Source organism: Rhipicephalus sanguineus, chromosome 10 (assembly GCF_013339695.2).
Source record: "Rhipicephalus sanguineus isolate Rsan-2018 chromosome 10, BIME_Rsan_1.4, whole genome shotgun sequence".
Classification (NCBI taxonomy): domain Eukaryota; kingdom Metazoa; phylum Arthropoda; class Arachnida; order Ixodida; family Ixodidae; genus Rhipicephalus; species Rhipicephalus sanguineus.
In genome coordinates, this window is record NC_051185.1 from 1,279,965 (window position 1) to 1,303,597 (window position 23,633).

Here is a 23,633-nt window from a genome sequence, read left to right on the forward strand (position 1 = left end):
ATCCAGCGTCATAATTCCCGTCGGCACCGTAAAGGCCAAAGACATCGAACGTGTCATTGAGAGCGATCAGCGTTTGCTGCTAGATCGTCACATTTGCGTCGCCAGAGGCACTGCTCGGCTGCATGAAGGAAAAGGAAGCGTGATGGTAACAAACTTAGCCAAGAATGCAGACACCTGAGCAGGGGCACGACGATTGCGTACATCGAAGAAATCTTGGCTGTCAGCGATGAGTTTGCCTTTTTAGCTTCTCACGAAGCTACAACGACGACCCCAATGCCTGAGCCATCCTTCGACGTAAACCCAAGCCTTCCCGCCCTCCAACAGCAACAGCTCCGATGCCTTCTGAAGGAATACAAGGACCGTTTCTCGTCATCATCGCGGGTCCGGCAAATGCCCCTTGCTAAACACCGTATCATAACGGAAGAAAATGCACGACCACTCCGTCAGAGTCCCTACCATGTTTCGACGCGAGAAAGAGACACCGTTAAGAAACAAGTCGACGAAATGCTATGCGACGACATCATCCAGCCGTCCAAGAGTCCGTGGGCGTCTTCCGTAGTGTTAGTGAAGAAGAAGGATGGAACCCTCTGTTTCTGCGTCGATTATTGACGCCTGAACAAAATCAGGAGGAAGGACGTGTACCCTCTTCCACGGATAGACGACGCCCTGGATCGACTCCACAATGCAAAGTACTTTTCGTCGATGGACCTCAAGACCGGCTACTGGCAAATCAAAGTCGACGAGAGAGACCAAGAAAAGACTGCCTTTATAACACTGGACGGCCTGTTTGAGTTCAAGGTCATGCCATTCGGTCTTTGCTCGGCACCTGCGACTTTCCAACATGTTATGGACAGAGTGCTGGCTGGCTTGAAGTGGCAGACGTGCCTCGTGTACTTGGACGACGTCGTTGTGTTTGCCTCAAGCTTCGACGAACACCTCCGGCGCCTTGAAGCTGTACTTCAAGTGATCAAGACCTCCAGGCTCACCTTGAAGCCTGAAAAGTGCCGTTTCGCGAACGAGGAGCTCTTGTTTTTGGGTCACGTCATCAGCAGGGATGGTGTTCACCCAGACCCCTGGAAAACAGCTGCCATCACTGCTTTCCTGCCGCCCACCGACAAGAAGGCCGTACACCGATTTCTCGGCTTGTGCGCCTATTACAGATGCTTCGTAAAGGAATTTTCACAGATTGCCGAGCCACTAACTCACCTGACGACGACCGACGTGAAATTCAATCGGGGAAGGGCGCAAGTACAGGCATTTCAAGAACTGAAACGACGCCTGCAGAAATGCGAGGGTGCGAGCGTGCTTCTCAGCGGAGATGCGCCGGCGGGGGAGAGAGCGGCGCCGGCGTTACAAAGGAGGAGGGGATGCGGAACGAACGAACAAGGAGCAGGGAGGGAAAAAAAAGGAGATGACTGTGGGGGACAGCAGCCCGGCGCGGGTGCGTGGTGTGACGAGGGGGAGCGGTTGCGCGGCTGACGGAGAAGCCTTTGCCCCCTTCGATCGCTTGACATGCGCGCTTCGTCGTTGCTTCGTCGTAGAGTGCAGATATCGCACGTGCAACCTCGATTCCCCCGCAAGTAACAATGCTTTGAGACACGATTGAGCTTTCGCCTTTGCCACCAACAGGCGGACTTAGAAGCTTGAAAGACTTTTTCAGGATAGTTGCCGCGGCTGTTCTCCCGATCGCGAACCGAAACTTCGTTTCACGCGTGATGCCCTCGGTTTGGCTCGCGAGTGCGATCTCTTCTACGCCTGATCTCCGTGTTGTCTAGGGCAAGCTCTCATCACGGCATGCCAAGTTGCAACGCGCAAGCTAGGCCTAACAAGCGCTAGCTGCCATGTCGGCGGCCGCGGACTACAGAAGTTGCGGTTTGGTGCCAAGACAATGAAACATTTTGCAATTGTTGCATTTAGAAGGGGTGACTTACATCTTTTACGAAAACGCGGGCGTGCGTGTGAAACACTCGAGCGGTGGTTTGTGGTCGTAACTGTTTTCGACATCGCGCACGCGCAGTGTGTTACCGCGGCGACTTCCCGTGACGGCGCATTTTTTCCGCGTTATTTAGGTCAACACCGCAGGTCCGCGGACGCTAACCCTTCAACATTTTCAAATGTAGGCAGATGCAAACTTGCACCCCAGTCGCATGCCGCGATAGTCAGAATTGCGCGCCTGCCTGTTGGTCATGTTCTGTACACATGCAACCTTTCAAAAATGTTGTTTTGGTTATAGTGCGGTACCGCTTATAGTGCGAATATTCGCGACTCCGGCGACTTCCGTTATAAGCGGTCTATGCTGTATATCCGGCATCAACTGTATATCCTACTATGCACTGCTAACGTCGGTCTTAACCACGCAACAATATTAATAAACTGACTTCTTTTGCACAAAGTGGACAGAACAAATACGCGAGTCTTTCGTGGACGTCAAATTGTCTCTCATGACCAGCCACAATCCGGGCTATCTTTCGGGAAACTGAAGGTTTTCACTTGAGAGAGCAAATAATGCTGTGATCGCATGCAGTGCCAACACGCAGCAATGCCAGAATATAGACTGCTTCGTTGGAATCCTTTCTCGTGCAGAAAAACATCACAAAACAAGCAGCGGCGGCCAGCAAGGCATACCAAAACAAGCGAAACCACGTTTCCTTGGACACGTTTCAAGTGCAAGCACAATGTTGAAAGAGAACGGCAAGCACTATCGAAACCATTCGTACAGAGAACGTTATATGAAACCACAACGGAACATTTTGTAGAAAGTTCAATGTAAACTTTGTGTGCCTCTCTTCCGGTTGGCAGCCTTCACCATCTTGGCAGGAGTGAAAGAAGACAGGTTGACTGCACGCACACATGTGGGTGTGGCATCTCCCGATCTATTGTAGCTTCTTTTCCAGCATTTCAGGTGCTCCTTTTCTTTTCCGCACACAAAAGCAGACACCAAAATCCTCAGCCTGATCTATGACCACTGCAGGATCTCCCAATGACCTCCAATCTGTGCAAGCTGATTCCACTTGACGTCAGCAAGCTTCTTCATTCCACCACCCCAGCTGCATTTCCCATCCGTCTAGTACAGTGCAGTCCACTTATAACGATACCACATATAACGATATATCGGTTATAACGATGGGTCGAGTTATGTGTGTCATTTTATGCATTAAGTCTATGAGGAAAAAAACCATATATAACGATATGTTATTGGCCGCATATCGGATATAACGATCAAAATGTGCCATCTGGGCGGCATTTTCTGTGTCATGATGGTGAAGCGCTAAAAGAAACGGGACTTACGAAGAACACAGGACGCAGCGCTACTAGCAACTGAGTTTATTTTGAAAACAACGCCCTCATATATACAAAATGTACGTCATCACTAAAGCCAAAAAAAAAAAAAAAAAAGAACGTTTGGTGCCGCCGAAAAGGTGGGAGTATCCAGATCTGTGGCCAGCCAAGTGAAGGACGAAGAAAAAGTGAGGTGTATTGATGAATGCGTTAGTGTGTTTTCCTCTAGTAGACTCAAGCCAGTGACAGCTAAGAAACTTGAACCTGTGATTAAGTCCCTGGTGGAAAGCGGCTCGCGTGCCATGGTATCGGACAAGGAGGGTTTTTTTGTAGTGTTGCCCGAGGCTATGTTTTTGGAAAAAGCAAAAACCGCAATTCAGAAAAACTTCCGAGAAGTTAAGGAAAAGGCCACCGTCGTTAAACGACGTGCAGTGAAGCTTTTGACCGAGTTAAACCTAAGCCGGCTGTCTTCCACAATGAAGAACGAGAAGGGTCTTTTATTGCAAGCGTTCTTTACGGTAAAGACCCACAAGCCGGAGTTACCGTTCCGCACCATTGTCTCCGAAAGGGGCTCGTGGTCTCACCTGGTTTCTGGCTATTTGCAGACGCATTTGGATTCGCTTCACCTTTCTGACCCATTTTTAGTGCCTAATTCTACGAATGCCGTTCAGTATCTCGGGGCTGAAGGTGTAGGGGTACGCGATGCCTTTAGTATTGATGTGGTAGACCTTTACTACTCGATACCTCATGCTCATTTACTAGAAAGTGTAAGAGAGTGCATCGTAGAGTACAACGATGAAGTTACCTTTCGTAACTCCAGCGGGGTGTCTGTTGAAGGCTTTTTGGAGCTGCTGGCACTTTATCTCAAGTCCACCTTGGTGGGATGGAATGACGGGGTGTATGTCCAGAGAGAAGGCATATGTATCGGTTCTTGTGTCGCCCCAGTCCTTTGCAATATATTTTTAAGCAAGGTGGATAGAGATATTGAGAAGCAACTGGATGGCATGAATTTGAAGGTTTTCAGATTTGTTGATGATTACCTGGTTTTGATGAAATATAGGCATGGCAGCAGCAGCCTTGTGAATGTTTTAAAAACGTTTAAAGAGAAAGGATTCGGCCTTCAGTTCACCTTTGAGCTACCAAAAGAATGTGAGATTCAGTTTCTAGATTTGCTAATTAAATTTCTGCCTGACAAGACGTGCTGGATGTACCACCCTAGAACGAAGAAACCGCTATTAAACTATAATTCAGCACATTCTAGACTAGTGAAGAATGGCGTTGCGACGTCATGCATCAAATCAGCGCTTACTAAATCGTGCGAGCATCTGATGGATGAAAGTGTTTCGACCCAGGTTGACCGGTTAAAAGGAGCTAGTTTTCCTGATGAGTGCATCCTTTTGGCATGCGAAAAGAATCGCCGTCAGATAAAACAGATGAGGACACAGGCACGGGTCGGCGGGACTGAGGATGAAGGCGGAACAAGAACGAAGATAGCCGTTGTTCCATACATGCACAGCACGTCACACAGATTAAAGAAGATAGCGTCGAAGTATGGGGTACGTGTACTTTTCTCGGCCAAAAACAAGTTGGCTAAGATATGCCCTGCAGTGGAAAGGTTGGCAAACAAAAAACGTACTGAGACCAACCATGGGTGTGGCATCAGGCATAGAACAAAGTTTGTCGAATGCAGAAAGGATGTGGTATACGATGTCCCTTTTACATGCGGAAAGCATTACATCGGACAAACTGGCCGATGCGTAAATGTACGCCTTCGCGAACACGAAAGTTCATTGAAGGGGGCACCGTATTCACATCTAGCAATGCACTGTAAAGAGTGCACATGCAACCCTGACTTTGAAAAAACCACTGTTGTTGACAAGCACGCCGATCGAACTGTCAGGGAGATCGTTGAGGCTTATCAAATAAGGAAGAGTGGCAATGCTTGCGTTAGTCAGCCATCCATTTTGCTATCGGATTGTGAAGTTGCTTTTTTAGAGAGAACGTAAAATGAAGTGCATTTCTTGCCTTGGTAGAGGTGCATGCGCGGTTTTTATCTCTCACCTGTTTATTTCTTTTATGATCACGTGTTAACGTTTTTTTTTTTTTTTTGGCTTTAGTGATGACGTACATTTTGTATATATGAGGGCGTTGTTTTCAAAATAAACTCAGTTGCTAGTAGCGCTGCGTCCTGTGTTCTTCGTAAGTCCCGTTTCTTTTAGCGCTTCACCATCATGAATCTATACCAACACGCCCAACTGGCAGTTATTTTCTGTGTATAATAATTATTACATTTGCGTTTCGAAGTTGCCCTGAAACAAACGATGCCGAGACGGGGCGAAACGTTTACCTACGCGAGTTCGTATCTGCCGCCATTTCCGCGCTGCCTGCGCCGCCCGCCCGCCCGCGGAGCCCACGCGCCAAGTGCCATCGCGAGCTTGTGCAGCGTGCCACAAGATAGCGCTAGCCACATCACGTTGTTAAAGTACATGCGCCTCGCCGCTCGCGTGTGGCCCACAATCGCACCAAAAGGAGAGGAAGAAAAGAAAAAAAAAAGAAGGCGAAAAGCAAGTTGGCACGCCGCTCCGGCGTCCCAAAGAATTACGTCATGATTACGTCACCGACACCATCTTTAATAATTTGCTAGTTTAGCGGCCGCTTGAAAGGGGCGGTAACTGAAGGCGAAATTGGCGCTAGGGTCGATGGAGATTCAAAGTTAAAGCAGCCAATGGCAGCCTGCCGGGCCTGCCTCCATGCCGACAAAACTGTGCGCCCCGCGCTTCCGCGCGCGCTGCGATGCTAGTTTTGAATTCCTTGAAAGTTCCGTTGTAGCATGAAGCAAGTGTTGAGCGCAGGCACCAGGCTGGCCGTGCAGGCACACTATTCATTTATTCATAATACCTCAAAGGTCCCACATGGGACATTACATGAGGGGTCAAGCATTACACTATGCTTGACGGACAGCTGCAAGTCTCCAGTTGTGGTTGGCGGGTCATTGTTCGCTCTTGAGACTTATCGGAGTGGTCGTTATGTCAGCCGTGCTCCGCCGCCGCCGTAAAGGAGGCCGTCCTAGTCGCCGGCCTCGATATGAAGTTTCGTGATGTTCCGTTACATGAAGCGAGCTTTGGCCGACGTGTGCAGTTTTTGTGGTGCTTGCGTGTTGTGCGCTCTTGCCACTGTGGTGGTTAACGGCACGCTTCAAGCTGGGCTACAGGAGGCGACTCCTATCAAGGAGTCGCCTCCTGTAGCCCAGCTTGAAGGACTTGATGATGCCCTGGTCGAGCGGTTGCAGCTTTGCTGTTGCGTTGGCCAGCAGAAACTTCAACTCGATGTTTTTGAGCTCGCAGGTGAGCACGCATGCAAAAGAGGAATGCGGTGGTATGCGACAACTCGCGGAAGTGAACTCTGCCAACAAAGCGCTCGTGATCAGTCGCGATGGTGGCGATGGCTACCCCGGTGCCCGGGCTACCTGCGAGGGCAGCAGCAATATACGAAAGGCACGAGCTGTGGTTGGCTGAGCAAATACGAAAGGGGCGGGCTGTGGTTGGCTGATCAAAATTCACAAAACAGCAACAAAAAAAAAGAAGGAAAAGGCGAAAGGAGGTCGCCGGCTTCTTCGTTCCTGCTCTCCGAGCCAATGGTAACGCGGAGAAAGCATGAGAAAGAGAGAAAAAAAGGGAAAAAAAAAAGCCGTTCCGCAAGTTGGAGAATGCACCCAACAGGAGTAGAGTCCGAGCACTCTCGCCCTCACGTTTTTCGAGTGTTTCAGGTGTCGGCTGAGGCGCGGTGCCATGAAGGACGCAGGGCGCAGTGAGTGCCGAAGCGCACCTTCCAGCTCGCACGGCGTTCGATATATCCGATGGTGGGTAAAAATACCGTTTGATATAGACGTACGAATTTCTGTACTTTTACAAAGGATTTTCAAGGGGATAATTTACGCGTTCAATATAGCTGAAAATTCGATATATGTGGGTTTGATATATCCGTGTTCGACTGTATGTCCTGTGCATTACGTGGCCTGCCCAGGGCCATTATTTCCTCTTAATGTCAATTCGAATACAAGCTACTGCTGTCTTCCTGTGACAGTCCACCAATCATTTTATGTGTGTTTCTTAACTTTTCTCAAGTTTCTTTGTTATCCTCCAAGTTTGGGCCCCTTATGATTGTACTGGCAATATGCAGTAACTGTAAACCTTTCAGTTTTGGGACGGCAATGAATTGCCTGTCATGATTTGGGAATGCCTGCCATGTACACTCTACCCTATCCTTATTCAGAGCATTTCCTTTTCAGACTAGATGTGCATCCTCTGACAGAGGTTTAAGAATCGCATGGCTACTCGTGAACTCTATCTTGGGGAAATGCAACCATATTTTCGATAAATGTAGCAAGAAGTGCCAGTGTTTCAGCACAGTTTGGCGCAAATGGCTCAACGGTAGCATCCCCGCTGTAATTGCATTGTGGTTTTAGGCCACAACCGTGCCCAATGATAATATATCCAGCATGCCAAGCAAGAAACATACCAGGTTGTTGGCAATGTCCCGTGGAAACATGTCGTGTATATCAAACTTGAAGGTCACTGTCTTCCCCTTGGACGACTCGAGTTGGCACTCGACCACCGAGCCGCTTTCGACCGAGAGGACCAGCAGACGAGGCCAGCGCTGCTCCACCTGGGCCACTCGTCGTCGCTTGGTCACTTTCTTGCGTGCCTTCTCTCGTGCACTCGAGTCGGTCAGGTCACTTGCCTCGCTTGCAGAGTCCAGAGCAGATGCACTGCACGTGAGTAATAAGGCCTGTGCTCCATAACACTGAAAACACTACTAAGAGCTCATCTTTTTATCTGACATGTTTTGAAAAAGTGCAATGACTGTGCAAGGCAAAATGATGCTGATGAGTAAGACACAACAAACTTTTTGGGGACATGGCAATAAAACCGACCGACCGACCGACCGGCTGTGTCAGCTATCAAAGATCTTCCCAGAAAGGCGAGACACACATCTGAAATTTAAATGTGAGAGAGTTAAAGGGACCGACAACTGCCCAGAATATGAAATGAGTTGACTCCACTGATGTAAAGATTGTCCGTTGCACTGACTCAAACCAACCCTGTTTTTTTCGTGCGAGATGGATTTATATTTTTAATTCTTAACTGAAAGTCGCGAGAAATGACTTGTGGCGCCTCTGGCGGCAAAAACATGGACGATCCGATGAAGACGGCCACATGACCGTTGATTGCTGTACGCGGTCGACGATTTTTTTGTTAGTATTGAAATATTGTTCGTTTCTTTATATTAAAAGGTATTAGTCCATAATAATGTACATATAGGCCTGCGTTAGTAGTATGCATTAAAGTGGCGTTTCCTTCGCGTGACGTAATGATCCCATGCTCGTCAGTGCGTCTTGAGCAACTTTTCAGCGTGTTCATGCAACCGTGCACGCAGTTACCAGGTCGCTAAGATTTTGGAGCGACAGAGTTTTGCTGCCTACACTTCGTCTCAGAAATGACGCGCGCTGCTACTCGGTGCGGCCGTGCATATGCACAGTTACGTTTTCGATTACTTGGCTTGGCTCGTGTATCGAGAGAGTAACGACGCCGGGAGAAGCCATCCATGAAACAGGCGCAGGCAGCCTTGGGCGCAGGCGCACACAGCGCTGTACAAATACCGGGAAGGTGTATAAAGCCACACATCTCATTGTGACAGCTTGCTATTTTCAAAAATGGTTGGAAAGCTCAAAATAAATGTGGTTAAGCATAGTTACAGTAACTCCTGTGAAAGCAGAACAACGACAGCTTTCACAAGGGCTAGCGGCATCGCTATCAATTCTCAGCGATGCTGGAGCAAGCCTTCATGTGTGTTTGGAGTTTTTCAGATCGAAAAATACTGCTTATAAAATAACTACGGGCTTTTCGGATAAACCACTGCAGCTACAAATGCTACGAAGGGTGAGCTTCCTGTCGCGCCGTAAAAAACTGGGTCGAGAAAAATCAGTTGTCGGTCCCTTTAAGAAAAACCAGCACCAGCAGTGTTGACCCGACGAATACAAATAATAAAAATCAGGATTCCAGCAGGAATCGAACCCAAGCATTCTGCGTGGCAGTCAAGTATTCTACCACAGAGCCACGCTGTGTCTTGAAACAGCTTTGGAAAAAGACCTTATGCAGGCGTAATGTCAGTGCAATGTCAATTGTGGTTGCAGTGCTGCTATCTAATTTTGTAACAATGCAATTAACATTAAATATATATCTTATATATATGATACAGGCGTGATGCCCCGTTAATGTCAATTGTGGTTCCAGCGTTGCTCCACTTTTATAGAAGTCTAATAAACATTAAATTTGTATTGCTATGATTCAGCAAACTATATTCAAGCATTGCTAGACCCCAGAAGAATACGCTAACTAAAGTTACATATGATATTCACATGATCGCACCGTAAAGTGCACTTCGTTTCGATAATACTGACATCAGTGCTCTAAACTGAGTGCAGCCATTACGTCATACCATAAGTTACCCTTTAAATGCAAGTGTAGTCGACATGCCTCGTAAAGCCACGATGGGCACACAAATACTATGCTTAAAAAATGTTGATCCACCTCGTAACGTTGAAGGGGTCCGCTCCTATGCACGGCTGGTGCAGAAGCCTAGCTCCGATTCCAGCTGCACACAGTCGTACCGTGCATGTGTCAACATCCCCTTCCCGTAGCGCGAGTCATCGCAGCTACAACGGGTTCGGGCGAATAAAGCAACAGGCTAGAACAACAAACAACACTTTATTGCTGCACTAGCAATAACGCGTAAATGTCGCGTAGAGGGATAGTCCACTCTAGTAGAAAACAAAGGGTAATGCTTACTCCTTCGGTCGATCGACGACTCGCGGGTCCTGGGGGTGATCTGGTGCGTGGGTCGTTCCCACAGGTCAGCGGAGCAAGAGAGGTCGTCTCCTGCCCGGTCGGCTGTTTTATTCGCCTCCCTTCTCCCTCCCCCCCGTGAGGGTTGTTTCCCTCGCAGGGGACGAGTAACCTTTTCCCATGAGCAGGGAAGCGAGGATTAGCATGTGGTGCGGCGGGAAAGGAGGGGTTGCCAGGAAAGGGGCAACTGTGCTCGCTCTCCAAGTGAGCTCTTGGCTCCCGCCGTCAGTCCGCAATCACGCCAGAGTTAAAGAAAGGAAATGGGTGCGCGTGCTCTCCCACGTTTGGCTCAAAGACAAAAAATGCAGCATAAGGTACCCACTGATTGCTTCGCACGAAACAGATTTGCACAAGGCGTGGGATCTGCAGAATTTTTGTACAATTGGTTTGTTTCTCCCAGTAGTGCGTAATGCTCTGCCACTGGGGTGTTCTTGTGTTAATTGGATGTGCTACTGTATTTGTTGCAATTGGCAGATGTGCATCTGAGGCAAATAAACACCTTCAGTTGAGAGACTCATCTCTGCCTCCACTGGCCTGAAACCCGCCGGGGTCGTGACTCAATGCGGACTGCGCGTTAGGGGATCACAGCTCTGACTGTTAGGGCTGCGGCATAGTACTAGCGAGACTGAATGCCACTCCAATAGCGCGCGGAGCGATCCAAACGAGTGACAAGTTCCCACACACTGCTTGTTGTGTTCATATCTAATTAAGAACCCCTACAACATGCAAGCACAGACAATGCAGAACCAGCTTCATTTATTGCAATCATGCATCCAAATGCTTGTTAGTGTTGTTAGTGTTTAAATTTTGGAAGTAATTTTAGTTTCAATTGTGTTATGCCACCATTTTACTCAACAACTTCCGAAAGTTTCGCACTGCACATTAAAATTTCGCACACTAGGTACACCGGTCGATAGTGGTGCCCTTCTGGTGGCGTCATCACAAGAGCGGCCATGGTTCTCCCATTGGTTTGCTGCACAGACAACACACTGCCCGATTGCGCTACACCATGCATGCAGGGGTTGGTTGAGATGCATGTGGTCGCACTTCTCAAGACGCAAGGCCCAGAGGCCCTAGAGGAAGTGACACACATGGCTGGGCTGAGAGGCGGAATCTTCCCAGAAAAGAGGGAGGAGGGTACGGGGCTTCAGAATTGGCGCAGGGCAGTGGGGCTGACAAAATGCCCTCTCAAGCACAACACCTCAGGCCGCTGCATCGAAGACACTGAGTAGCGCATGTAACCCCACAAGGTCCAAACACCCCCCATTCCCAGATATGGCTCAGCCACACAAGGTATGATGGGATCAACCCTGTCAGCTCATTTGTGTGGTGGCACTACTGACCTGCTGAAGCAGGCGCCCCTGCGAGGAAAACAAGACTGCACTCCTCCAACAACAGGAGTAACACAAAGAACAACTTCTATACCAAGAGTGCTGGTTGACATTTGACCAAAGCTGACCTTGTGCAGCATAAGCATGTACCGACTCTACAAACATTGTTGGATTATGTAGTATGAGCTTAGAGACTTTGAAGCTAGGCTTTGTCAAAATTCTTTTTATCTTTGTTCCAAAGCACTGTACAATAATTTGTGTGTGTTTATTTTGAAGCATAAATTCTCTTTGTGCAAATTTCTTAATATTATACCTTAATGAGTTGCTGATGGGTATCTAACTTTTCTCTGAACATAACAGGGAGGTTAGAGCGATACCATCGAGTACCAGAACTGTTCCCACCTTTAATAACGATGCAGTAATCATATTGACCCTACCTGTCACCACGCAGGTCATCGTAGAGCTGGGTTGAAATGACTGTCGGTGGGGACTGCATGGTTTCCGCGTCGTGAGCCAAAGACTGGAGTTCATCCTGCAGGCCATTCGTACATTGACCATAATTTCACTACACCAACACAAAGCGCACAAACATTCTACTACAGCACTTTTACAAATTCAGGACTGCAAACAGCCTGCCACCCCAACTGAGCAGGTGCAACCCTAGTGCAAAAAAAAATTGTAGGCAGTGAAAGAGAAAAGCAGCTAAAGATGCATCGAGTAACTGAGATGCAGCATATTAGCAAAACAGTTCAGTTCACTTATTTAATACTGTGACCAACCAGGTCAAATTGGTGTCCTTTTTCTACAGAGACTGTGGCAGGGAACCACAATGTGGCAATATCAGGACTTTCCCCACCCACTTCAGGGCACCAAACTTGGAATGGCAAAGACTGACAGGCAAAATGTTATCATCAAATAACGACACCGTCTTCAATGGCTCTGCCAGCTACATAAATATTTTCCAGCACTTCCACCATTTGCAGAACAATTTAAGAGAACTCGTCTTTCTTAGAATTCAAAACACGCATTAATTTGTAAGCTTCATTTCAAATTTGTGAGAATGGGCAAATATAGCTCCGGTCAGCTTTTTTCCATTGTTTTTTGCAATTTCCAGGGGATTCTTTAAAGATACAAGTGAGAAAACATAAAGTACTTTCAGTAAAAACTGAACAAATCACACTTTTTAAGTGCGCTATCGACATCACCAGATAAAAAATGAAGCTTTGGTAGGTGCCACCTACCAAAGCTTGACCCTACTGGTTGTGTGGCCATAGTGAGGCTTTCCAGTAACACAACGCCACCGCATTGATGGCATAGTTAGCCACATTTCACCAAGCAAAATGAAAAGCAAGGAAACAAGTGCAAAGAGGAATTTATTGCTGCTGGCGCACGAGCAAGGAAAGCACTCCTACTGCCACAAGCATCCCTGGCATGTGTGTTGCGTGAGCAAGCTGTGCATTCCCTTTTTCCTGTGATGTCTGCCAATAGGAGACGGCCGCAGTGCTGGCTCTGACTTCTTTAGTTAATGCACCCAAAATGAAAAACCGTTCAATAACAAAAAAAGAAAGATTAAGCGCATGAACACATCCTACACCCAGCCCTTTAGCCAAATGCTGCTAGTGATTCAATCATTATTAATGCATTATTCAAAAAGCAGAGTCTTTCTCGTACAAATTCTGTTCCAACGTGAATATGCCGCACTACATGGGCACAAGCACTCACTGTCACCATGCTGGGATGAAAAAATGCATTGTGCTGCCAGTTCCGACTATGCAATCTGCCACACAAGCAGTCTCTTGTTGTCTTTGCAGCTGCTATAGATTAATGGACTGCATAAGTACTCAACCACATGTACAAATACTGTGACCTCAGATCTCCTAGAATGTGCTCGGTCACGTGACCTCCGACCCTTGGGCAAACATCTCAAGACACTCTTAGCGTGTCTTCACATGCTTATCTGCAGCATGCAAGGGTCCTTCTTATCCCAATTGGGTGACTTTATTCCAAACGTTACTGCAACACACGGAGTAGAAACAGTTAAGATCTGCGGCAACCAGATAACATCGCACTCCTGTGGAGCCATCAGCATGCTGGTGGCACATGGTGGCCAACAAAAAAATTGCCAAGATAACCCCATGTCGCCTGTGTTGGCCCCATATGGCAGCGTGCCACGGTGAAATCTGGCTGGCTGCATTTTTTTTAATTTTTATTTATTATTATTTTGTTATGTCTCCAACAAGGCAACGTATTGCATGTGTCGCGACACCTCGTCACACGTGGGTGCCTGCAATGATGAGAGTTACACCTATCATATGTCCTTGCTTCATGCAGCAACAATAAAAATTTGTCCAGTGTGTTCATATGATTGACTCCGCAACAAACAGTGAAAAGAAATGCTGCCTCTGCACCCTTGCCCTCAGTTCTAGATTTTTTAAGGAGAGCCGTGGTTAAATAAAGGCACTACTTGCAAGAGCCAATCAGAACTTTGAAGATTTCAAAGTGAGCTTAAAACATTGCACATGTTTACAAGAATGGCCTGTAAATTGCTTTGTTACAGCTTACATTTGCTTGGTTGTATATGTACAGGAATACACATATTTCACTATAGATCTTCAAAAATCAGATTTTGCACTAGCCACCGCTTTGCAGAAATCTTGCCTTTTTTTCTATTGTTCAATGAAACAATTAGCACAGTCACATGCCTAGCTTTTAAGAAAAATATGCAAACACACATTCATTTGTTACCACCTGCCAAGGGCAGCCACTAAGAAGGCAGCCACTAAGAGAGGATGGACATAAAGCAGTTGGCATGCAGATGATGTTCAGGGCAAAAGAAAAGTGGCATCGTTTTGGGATCACGATATTTGCACGCTACAGAAAAGTTTTGTCTAGCTCAGTCATTCTCAAATGGGGTTCCAGGGAGACACATTTAAATAAAAGCCACACACTTCACGCTGCATGCTCTGTTGTGACCCTCCCCCCCCAACCTTTCCTTCTCTCACACCAAGGAGTCCCTCATCTATTCCACCGGTCCACAAGGGTCCTCGAAAATTCATGGCTGAGAAACACTGGTCTAGCTCAATTACTGCATACACAATGAAGTAGCTACCACAGTGGTCCTTAACATTTCTTCTGTACTTGTGCCTTACCCAAGTGGCCAATTAAACGGCTCCGTGCAGATTCTGAGAGAATACCTTCGAGAATAAGCAGCACTTGCAACAAAAGACTTTGATTTCTCGCTTCAATAGCAAGCTCTACAGTCACTGCTGCTATCTCTTCTGCCTTGAAATTTACCTCATGTTCGGATGCGAGGGACCTTTTTGCGTTGTTCAATGACGGAGTGATTTTGTATGTGCCCTACCTACATGGACAGCAGAATGTTTCAAAGGGCATTATGAGGCAATACACTTTGAGACACCAGCACAGTTATCCCAAAAAAGCAATGTGCACAGCCCTCAGCTGGTAGCGCAAAGTAAAACCGCACATATTAAGGAATTCATGTTTCAAGCACACACAAATAGCATGCCAGGCCCTGGCTTGTCAGTAAGCTTGGCAGCTCATCAAAGCAACACAAGTCCCCCACTGGAACACAGCTGCTGCCCTCAATGACAGCAAGGCGGCTCAAAGTGCAACAACAAAGTGTCTACATGCAGGAGGCCTAAGGTGAAAAGCTCATCAAAATGCCCAAAGTGGGCTTGGCACAGTCTACTGTAGTGCTTACAAGTGCACTGAGCCGCCACAGGCAAAGTCAATTTTTGTCTCAATCTTACAAACTGCCTGCTACCACTGCACTTGCAGATCCAGTTGACAGGACTCTGCATGATGGGCAGCAAAAGGTCCTCCGTTCAACTCTGGTCAACAGGACCTCAAGTGCATTTAATATTTCACTGTCATCCAAACACTCATCAGAATCAAATCGCTCAACTTCTTGAACCACTTTGATAAAGCTTTCGAGATGTGCACACTTGGCAGTAATTAGAAGAGCTTCATATTTTGATGGTATGGGATACAAAGTACCATGAGACAGTACTTCAACTTGTAGCCTCAACAGAATAGCTCAATATGTCGCAGGTAGGGCAACAATGCAGGCACTGCTCACAGCTGACAGTTCTTCACTGCGGCCAGCTGATAGGTATGCACAAGCATGCTTGGTCATCTAACATCTATATTCCTATAAAAGGGTTACTTCCTCAAGGACATTTACTGCTTTGCAAGACAATGGCAACATCAGAAGTGTTTATATTTTGCCTCTACCCTTGTGGCTTATGCATATCTACAGTAGAACCTCGTTGATACGTTCCCACTTAGTACGATTTCCTGGCAACGGCAGCTTCTCCGCAGTGCCTTTCCCCCCTCCGCGCTTTCTCTGTTCTTCCGAATTGCTCGATCGTCCCCTCCGTGTCTTCTCCGAATTGCCCGATCGCCGCTCTCTGTCAACCACACACCGACCCGAAGGCAGGCGGCGACGCTAGCCGTCAAAATCTAACGGCTAGCCGCGGAAACGCACATGCCACCGCCGCATCGCCACCGCTGCACAACAAGCCGCGACCTGTAACCATAGCAACGCCGCCATTGTGCCCAGTGAATATGGCCGATAATTTCCCCCCCACACTTTTCTCCCGGAGCGCATTCGTTTTTGGGTTGCTCCGCCCGGCGCAATTCCAGTCGGCGTATTTCTCTAGCGGGTCATCAGAAGCTGCCAGAAAATTCTGGAAGATATCTGGGAGGTTTCTGGTTATCAGACGCCAAAACGAGACGATGCGCGCTCGCCGCCATCTTTGTGAGGACTCGACAGATCGCAGCGCGCGCACTTGGGGAATTCACCTTCGGTTGCCATTACGCCGGGCGTTATCTTTTAAAGCCCGTTCCGCCGTGCGAGATGGTGCGATTACGAGTGGCGGCGAACATACCAGCGCATGTCTCAAATTAGGACAGAACGCAATCTGATCAGCGCGAGTGTGCGACGTAGTACGCGATAGCCGCGAACAGCTGTCGCTTTCGGGTACGCTTATCACTTTCGCGAGATTTCGCGTATCGTGTTGTACCGCGATGTTACATGCACTGCGAAGAGTTGAGCTTTTTTAAGCCTTTAGCGGGGCGGCAGTTTTCTTCACAGACGGGGCAAGTCACGCGTGATCTTGCGAACGTACGTGATCGTATCCCAAATGCGCATGCTCGAGAATATCACTTCTGCTCTTCGGCAAACCTAGGCCCATATTTTCAAGCGGCAATGCAGAAAAAACCGACGTTCATGCGGCTCAAAGTTTCGTATGCTGACACGGCGGTAGCGTTTCTTTACGTTTGCGCTGGTTGTCCCAGAGTTCTATTTTGCAATATTTGGGTTGTCTCGGGATTTCAATACACATGACCACGACGTTATTTTTGGTGGACCGGAACTAGCTGGCTGACCTCTGGCTGCCAGCGAGATGCCATGAGTTCGAAAATCGAAGAGTCCCTCCATGTTTTTGAGAAATAAATGTTTTTTGCCCTTGCACCCCAATATGGGCTTGTCAGCCTCAATTTTTACTGGATTCGGATCATACGTTCTCCTGGATCGTACGTTTATTTTCCGCATTTTTTTTGGAAACGTATCAACGAGGTTCTACTGTATTTCTGTTGTCCTGCCTACACTGTGGACAAGAAAAGGACACCATAGGCGCACTGACTAGAAGGAAATTCATTCCCCTGTAAGAAAAACAAAGCAACACACATGCTCAACAAGAGAGCCAGATAAGGCAAAATGAAGAAAATCCAAGTGCCCGAGGTTACCTAGTGGTCAGGCGGGATTCCACCAAACTCTTGACTTCACAACATTTCTCTTTCACACAGACACTTTCTTGATTTGGCCTGCATGAGTAAGGCCGTATTCACAAACCAACCTTAACCTAGAGCTACAAGGTGTCCTTTCACAAGGGAGGGAAAAAGTCACAGTGCGTTTCAGAAACAAGGCAGCCTTGCAGAACGAACATGGAAGCGAGGCTACGTCCTTTTGCTGGCCCATTGTTGCTTTACCAGCAAGAAAACAAATGCTCCTCAAAACAATGAGACAAATGCAGGCACACATTCCCATGCAAGTTGCGTAAAGAACGCATCTCGTCTGGCCATACCGTGTGCTTCTTTTGTTTGGTAGCACTTTACGGTTGCTATAGCAACTGGCAACTCGCGGAGACGTGCCGCTGAAACAGCATATGGAGACAGACGAGCCTGTTCACGAAGTGCTGGTTTCTACAACAGCACCTACAGACGCGTGATGTTGCGAGTGGCTTTTTCTCCATCTGTCCACGTGTGTTTGTGTGCATATGTGAGTGTGTGGATGTTTGTGTGTGTAATACATATGCTTGGTTATTGAGTGTGTAGCATTCGTTTACTTATTCATGTTCATTGGTTATATGTTGTCGTGGCGGCAGTAAGGTGAAAATTGAATTTTACTGAAGATCCAGCGTTGCTGATCGGCTTGAAAGCATTGCATTGTGATAGAAAAAAAAGATTGTAATAGGAAGCGACGTTACTGACAGACAATAAGAAGAGTTTAACAGCAAGAACGACGTGTAGCAGCGCACCGAGCAATGGCCCTGTGAGTTCAAAGCAAAAAAAAAATAAATAAAAACCCTCTTCCTGCTGGGAAACGTTCGCTTCCATGCCGTATCCTCAGTAATTTTTTCACATGTTTACTAATGCAGGGAAGTGTGGCCTAAGGTATGTACACCAAGTCACCATTCACAATTTGAAAAAGTGCCTGCACCGTAGAAACTGAGCGCCACCAGCAGCTGAAGGAGTGGTGGCACGGGAAAATCGCCGTAGTGAGGGCTTGTTTCTCAGCGGCAGCTCGGGAACATGCCGGAGAAGTGCTCGTTTCGAAAAGCGGAATTAGCTCAGCAACATGCCATTGCTGAACTGTTCCATGGAATTTTGATGGTTCCCAAGCACTCGCAGCATGAATTGCACATATGGATGCCCATTGCATACGTCACCTTTTCTTAAAAGTGTGACAAAACTGATTGGTTTTGTAAAGCTATTTGTGTAATTAATTGGCCATATTGCGCCACATAAGTGGAGCCTTAAGGTACCTACCTGGCTACGTTATGAATTACCACCTTATCACAGCGATAAGCTTAAGGAAAGGTTGGATTTAAGTATAAGGTTTGTTTATGAAATGCGTTAAGGTGCCGAAAAGGTAAGGAGGGCAGAATATAAGTATAAGGTTGGTTTGTCAATATGGGCCTAAGGTCAAGGAAGGCAAAACAAAAGCACAGTGCTGTGTTCTTCCTTCCTCTCAGTCACGCTGGCCATGTCAAGATAAGTTTCCAACTCACCCAGCTGTCTTTCCATGAGAGTATTCCTTGCAGGAGGCCAAGACTGCGCTAAAGTCTCCTGCTACGTTGTTAAAGTGAAGAATGATTCGTGTCTCATATCCTTTTGTGCACAGTGCTTTCAACTATCCTCCATCTACCCCAACGGAGAGCGCTAATAAGGACAGCCAGTCACGCTAAATAAAGGCATCCAACAATGAATCAATGAAACTTGCCTTAGCTTTTGTTGATCATCAGTGGCAGTTCTCGAATAGGCAGCGCACAAAGGCAACGAACACTTACACAAAAAAGACGCAAACACAAGCGCTGTACTGCAACTGGTGATTTATTGTCGAAAGACCCGGCTTATGTATGTGAACACGCGCATGCGCTCTCACAACAGTGGATACGATGATGACCGAAAAATCCGAGGAAACCGCACAAATAAAGGCACAACAAAAAAAAACAACAGAAAAACAACAGGCATACGGTGGTGATACCTTATGTGCACACCATTTCGCACAATCTGCGAAAGATAGGCCGGAAAGCCGGTGTCGACGTTGTATTCTCGGCACCAGTGCAATTGTCGGGCCTGTGCAAAAAGGTGAATGGCGCTAAGATGCACACGCAATCGTGTGAAATCAAGCATCGCAACCCCTACGTCGCATGCACAGAAGAGGTGATCTACAAGATCCCTCTGACCTGTAACAAGGTGTACATTGGTCAGACGGGCAGGTGCATAAACACACGGCTAACGGAACACAACCGCCACTTTGCAGCAAAAGATTCTGGGCATTTGGCCTTCCATTGTAGGGACTGTGGCTGTGCTCCCACTTTAACAGGTACGGAGATTGTGCGCAAGGAACGTAAGAAGGAAACCAGAGAGGTAATCGAGGCCATAGAAATTGACAAATGGAAAGATAAGTGTATCAGTTGCCCCTCGGTTGCGTTCTCTGAAAAAGCGCGCCGATACCTTGGTATGTAACCATATACTGTGTGGCAAAAATTTTTTTATCAGAACCACGTGTTTTTGGGGGTTTTTTTGTCTTTTTTTGTTGCTTTTTCTGTTGTTTTTTTGTTGTGACTTTATTTGTGCGGTTTCCTCGGATTTTTCGGTCATCATCGTATCCACTGCTGTGAGAGCGCATGCGCGTGTTCACATACATAAGCCGGGTCTTTCGACAATAAATCACCAGTTGCAGTACAGCGCTTGTCTTTGCGTCTTTTTTGTGTACGTGTTCGTTGCCTTTGTGCGCTGCCTGTTCGAGAATCATGGCTCACCAACTAGCCCATCAGTACATTTTAATCAATGGCAGGGCAGTAGTCAAACCTAACACAAAGCATGTGCATGTACACACTTAAAGGTGTGCACACACCATTCATATTGCTACATCCAGTGGCGCATTCATAAGGGATAGCTGCTGCTACTTGTCACTACTCAACAAAGCCAGATGAACATAAAATGCGACATGCAAAAAAGCCACATTTGGAGCAAACTTCCACGTGCAGTAAATAAAAGCACAGAGGCTGTGAGAACATGACACCGTTCCATTAGTGCCTCTTAAGCCCAAACATTAAGATTATTAAGAAGCCAACATTGCTCTCCCAACCATAGAGTTTCCTACAATACTTACTAGAGGGAACTCTGGCGCTAGTGTCTATGGGAGCTGCAATGCATCGCGCTTCAGCCAGCATGGGAATCATGGGTAGTACACGGATTTGTCTAAACTTCGTTCTTTCGGCTCCGTTTGGCTCCGCATCGCCTGCATCCGCTTTGTCGCAAAACGAAGTTCAGCAAAAATCAGCAGTTTCACTTCGCCACTTTAACTTCTTTAGGTTCACCGATTCAAATCTGGTCACGAAGTTCACAACGATCCATTCTTTTATCCGAAAGAAAACCAAAACATAGCAATAAACAAAGCCACAAGTGCGTTCGAAGCCCACAAGCACGAAGACTAGGCAAATCCGTGTACTACCCATCATTCCCATGGTGGCTGAACGATCGCAGCGCCAGAGTTCCCTCTAGGTCATTTTAGGAAACTCTATGCTCCCAACGACATTGATTATGCTGCATTTGACAAGCATGTGGCTTTCACTACGGCTACCATACGTGAGAACTCGTGTGAAACTTTGGCCTGTACAATAAGGATAAAATCCGTTCCATGAGGTGCTTATGTACAGCAATACGTGGGTGTCAACTGGTCTTAACTAAGGCTCGAGGAGAGAGACAGAGTGCAGTCGCATGCTGCTGCAGTGAAGCTTCCCAGAGAGAGAGGAAGAAGCGGGACATGCTCATCCTTGGACATAAAGCCGTGCAGCGTTGAAGGAAAGAAGCCGCCACCGGCGCGCCGCATCCCCGCCACTACCTTGGCACTGCCTGCCAGGATGGTGCTCAGCTGGTGGCACGATGCAGGACGGGCCAGGGGCACTGCCGATGCTGGCGGAGGGTCGGGCACTGAAAGCTTGCGGCTGGCTGCCTCGGCAGAAAAGGTGCTCCTCACCAGGCTGCCCCCACGCACACTGGCTATGGTTGTCACACCCTGTGCCATGATTCGGCGGCCCGACGCACGAAACGACTGCTCCATCTCACGGCCCAGCAGTGTCGCTTCGAGCCGTTCTGCATCCAGCGACGTTCCCACTTCTCGACGCGGCTCCAGTGCAGCGCAGCTGGCGCTCAGGTCATTGGCCGATAGCGAGCGTGCAGACGCCACCAGCTGGCGTGAGTTGCGGCGCGCGGGTGGCGGCAACAGCTCAAATGCGCTCGGTGCAAACACGTCACCATTGGCAACACACGCTGGGACCGGCGTAAATGATCGCGGGGGGGACACTAGGATGGCAGGGCTCTGGGGGCTGCCCCTGACCAGTTGCACCAATCGGGGAAGCTCGCTCAGTGGTGGTGGACGCACACGACCTCCTACCTGCGCAGCCGGCTGCTGCTGCTGTGCATCCGTCGCTGCTCCACTCGGTGGTGCTGGCTGCGGAGGAGGCGCTGCTGAAACCTGCGTCTTCAACAGAGATGTCTTTGCTGCTGCGCCTTCAACTGGATGGCTCTAGTGCTATGTGCAGTATTAACACATTTACTATGGGGCCAGAAAGAATGGAATAATAAGTGCCAATACAGGTTAAATTAAAGAAATGAAATACTTACAATCAAGAAAAGCAAATCTGCAGAAATAAGCTTTCGAAGGGGCCCTCAGCACACCACATAGCAAATTTTAGTTTTGCACTGGAAGTTGTTACGTTCCCGATAGATAGCATTCTATTGCAAGAATTTTTCGGACTGGTTCATTACAAGCCGACAGACAGACAATGAACTTTATTACGGTCCTGAGGGGCAACTCGGAAAGCCCCCGTGGGCAGGTCCCACGTTGTGGCGGGCAGGCAGTACCGGACCGCAATGTCGCAACCCTCTAGACGGCCTGTAGCCGAGTGGCGGTGTCGAAGCTCTTGAGTGCCTCCTCCGACTCTTCTTCCGTGGTGTGACGATCGTGGTCCCATAACGAGGGACACCACCAGAACATGTGCTCGAAAGTGCAGAAGGGATCTCCGCAATACGGACAATGGGGCACGAACGAGTTCGCATCCCTGCTGACCCTGGCTAGGCTGGGATAGGACCCAGTCTGCAGCATGCGAAGGGTGGAATACTGAGGCCTGGAGAGCTTGGCGTGGAATAGACCTTCCTGCCAAGCTTATAGTGCTTTGTAACCTCGTTGAACATGTGAAGTGAGTCCTTGTGGAGTCCCACATCCGTGCCCACGAGCAGTGTTTCTCCAGCACGGTGGGTGAGTGCGCACACGGGCATGGGCCAGCTCACTGGCGTTGGGGACAATGGGGGATACTCGAGGACCCATGTCGGCCGGGAACCAAGTAATGACGTGGGGAACGGCCGCCTCCCTCGAGACCGAACCCGAGGCGAAGGCCCCGACTGCTGCCCGGGAATCTGCATAGACCTGTGGCATGCTCTCGTCCCAGAGGGCGAGGGCCACCGTGACCTGTTCTGCCAGTGCCAGGGATGAGCCCCAGACCGATGTGGCATTAAGGAGGTTGCCCCTGTAGACTATTACAGTCGCCATGAACCTGTCGACCGAACCATATTGGGTGGCATTGACGAATGCGACTGACCGCAGATCGCTGGCAACGGATTTGAGAAGCGAGGCCGCCCTGGCCCTTCGTCTGCCTACATTCTCCAGTTGGTGCACGTTGCACTACAATGGCAAGACCATGATGGCCTCCCATGTCCCCACGTCGGGCACACATCGCCTCTCCCTGACGGCAGCGGAATTGCAACTGAGTGCCTCCAGGATCTACCTCCCCGCAGGCGAGGACGAGAGCCTGACGACCTGGACTGTCTGCTGTGCCTCGACAACATCGTTGAGAATGTTGTGAACTCCCAGTTGCATAACCTTCTCCGTGCTAGCTCCCATGGCTATGCCGAGCTTTTTGATGCTCGTCTGCATCAGCGCTTCGAGCTTTGCCCTTGCGTATCAGTACCACCGATGCGTGGCGACCATGTACGTGATGTGACTCATTAGGAAGGTGTGGTACAAACTCCATCCATCCACTGTCATCGAAAAAACTCGCATGGTCTTTTATGCATTTGCCTAAGATGACTCGAAGGCGGAAGCCATCTTCTTTTTCTTCTCAGTCGATTGTATTGATCCCCCTGCACTCAAAAGATTTCTGCACCGAGCGTGGTTTTGCACTGCCTCCAGGATCAAAGTCATTGTAAGCTTTTTGCACTTCAGGTGCCTCCGGGATCAGCTCACCTAGGACCACGTGATGATGTCGTGATCACGTCATCATTTGAGGTCAGATTTGGATGTCACAGC

General features: G+C 48.3%; 1 protein-coding gene across 6 annotated transcripts in view; it reads right to left on the bottom strand.

Annotated features, from left to right (window-relative positions):
- The window catches only part of LOC119372693 (serine/threonine-protein kinase WNK4), a 352,802-nt gene that overhangs the window by 168,594 nt on the left and 160,575 nt on the right, over positions 1-23,633 (bottom strand). For 2 of the 6 annotated variants that reach the window (XM_049419751.1, XM_037643142.2), the window contains exons 10-12: positions 21,171-21,809; positions 11,953-12,047; positions 7,798-8,047 (exon numbers count right to left, since the gene is read on the bottom strand). In XM_049419751.1, the coding sequence (XP_049275708.1) occupies positions 7,798-8,047; positions 11,953-12,047; positions 21,171-21,809 (984 nt within the window). The remainder of the gene's footprint in view (positions 1-7,797; positions 8,048-11,952; positions 12,048-21,170; positions 21,810-23,633) is intronic. The other 4 variants (XM_049419747.1, XM_049419749.1, XM_049419748.1 and 1 more) reach the window with 4 other exon arrangements.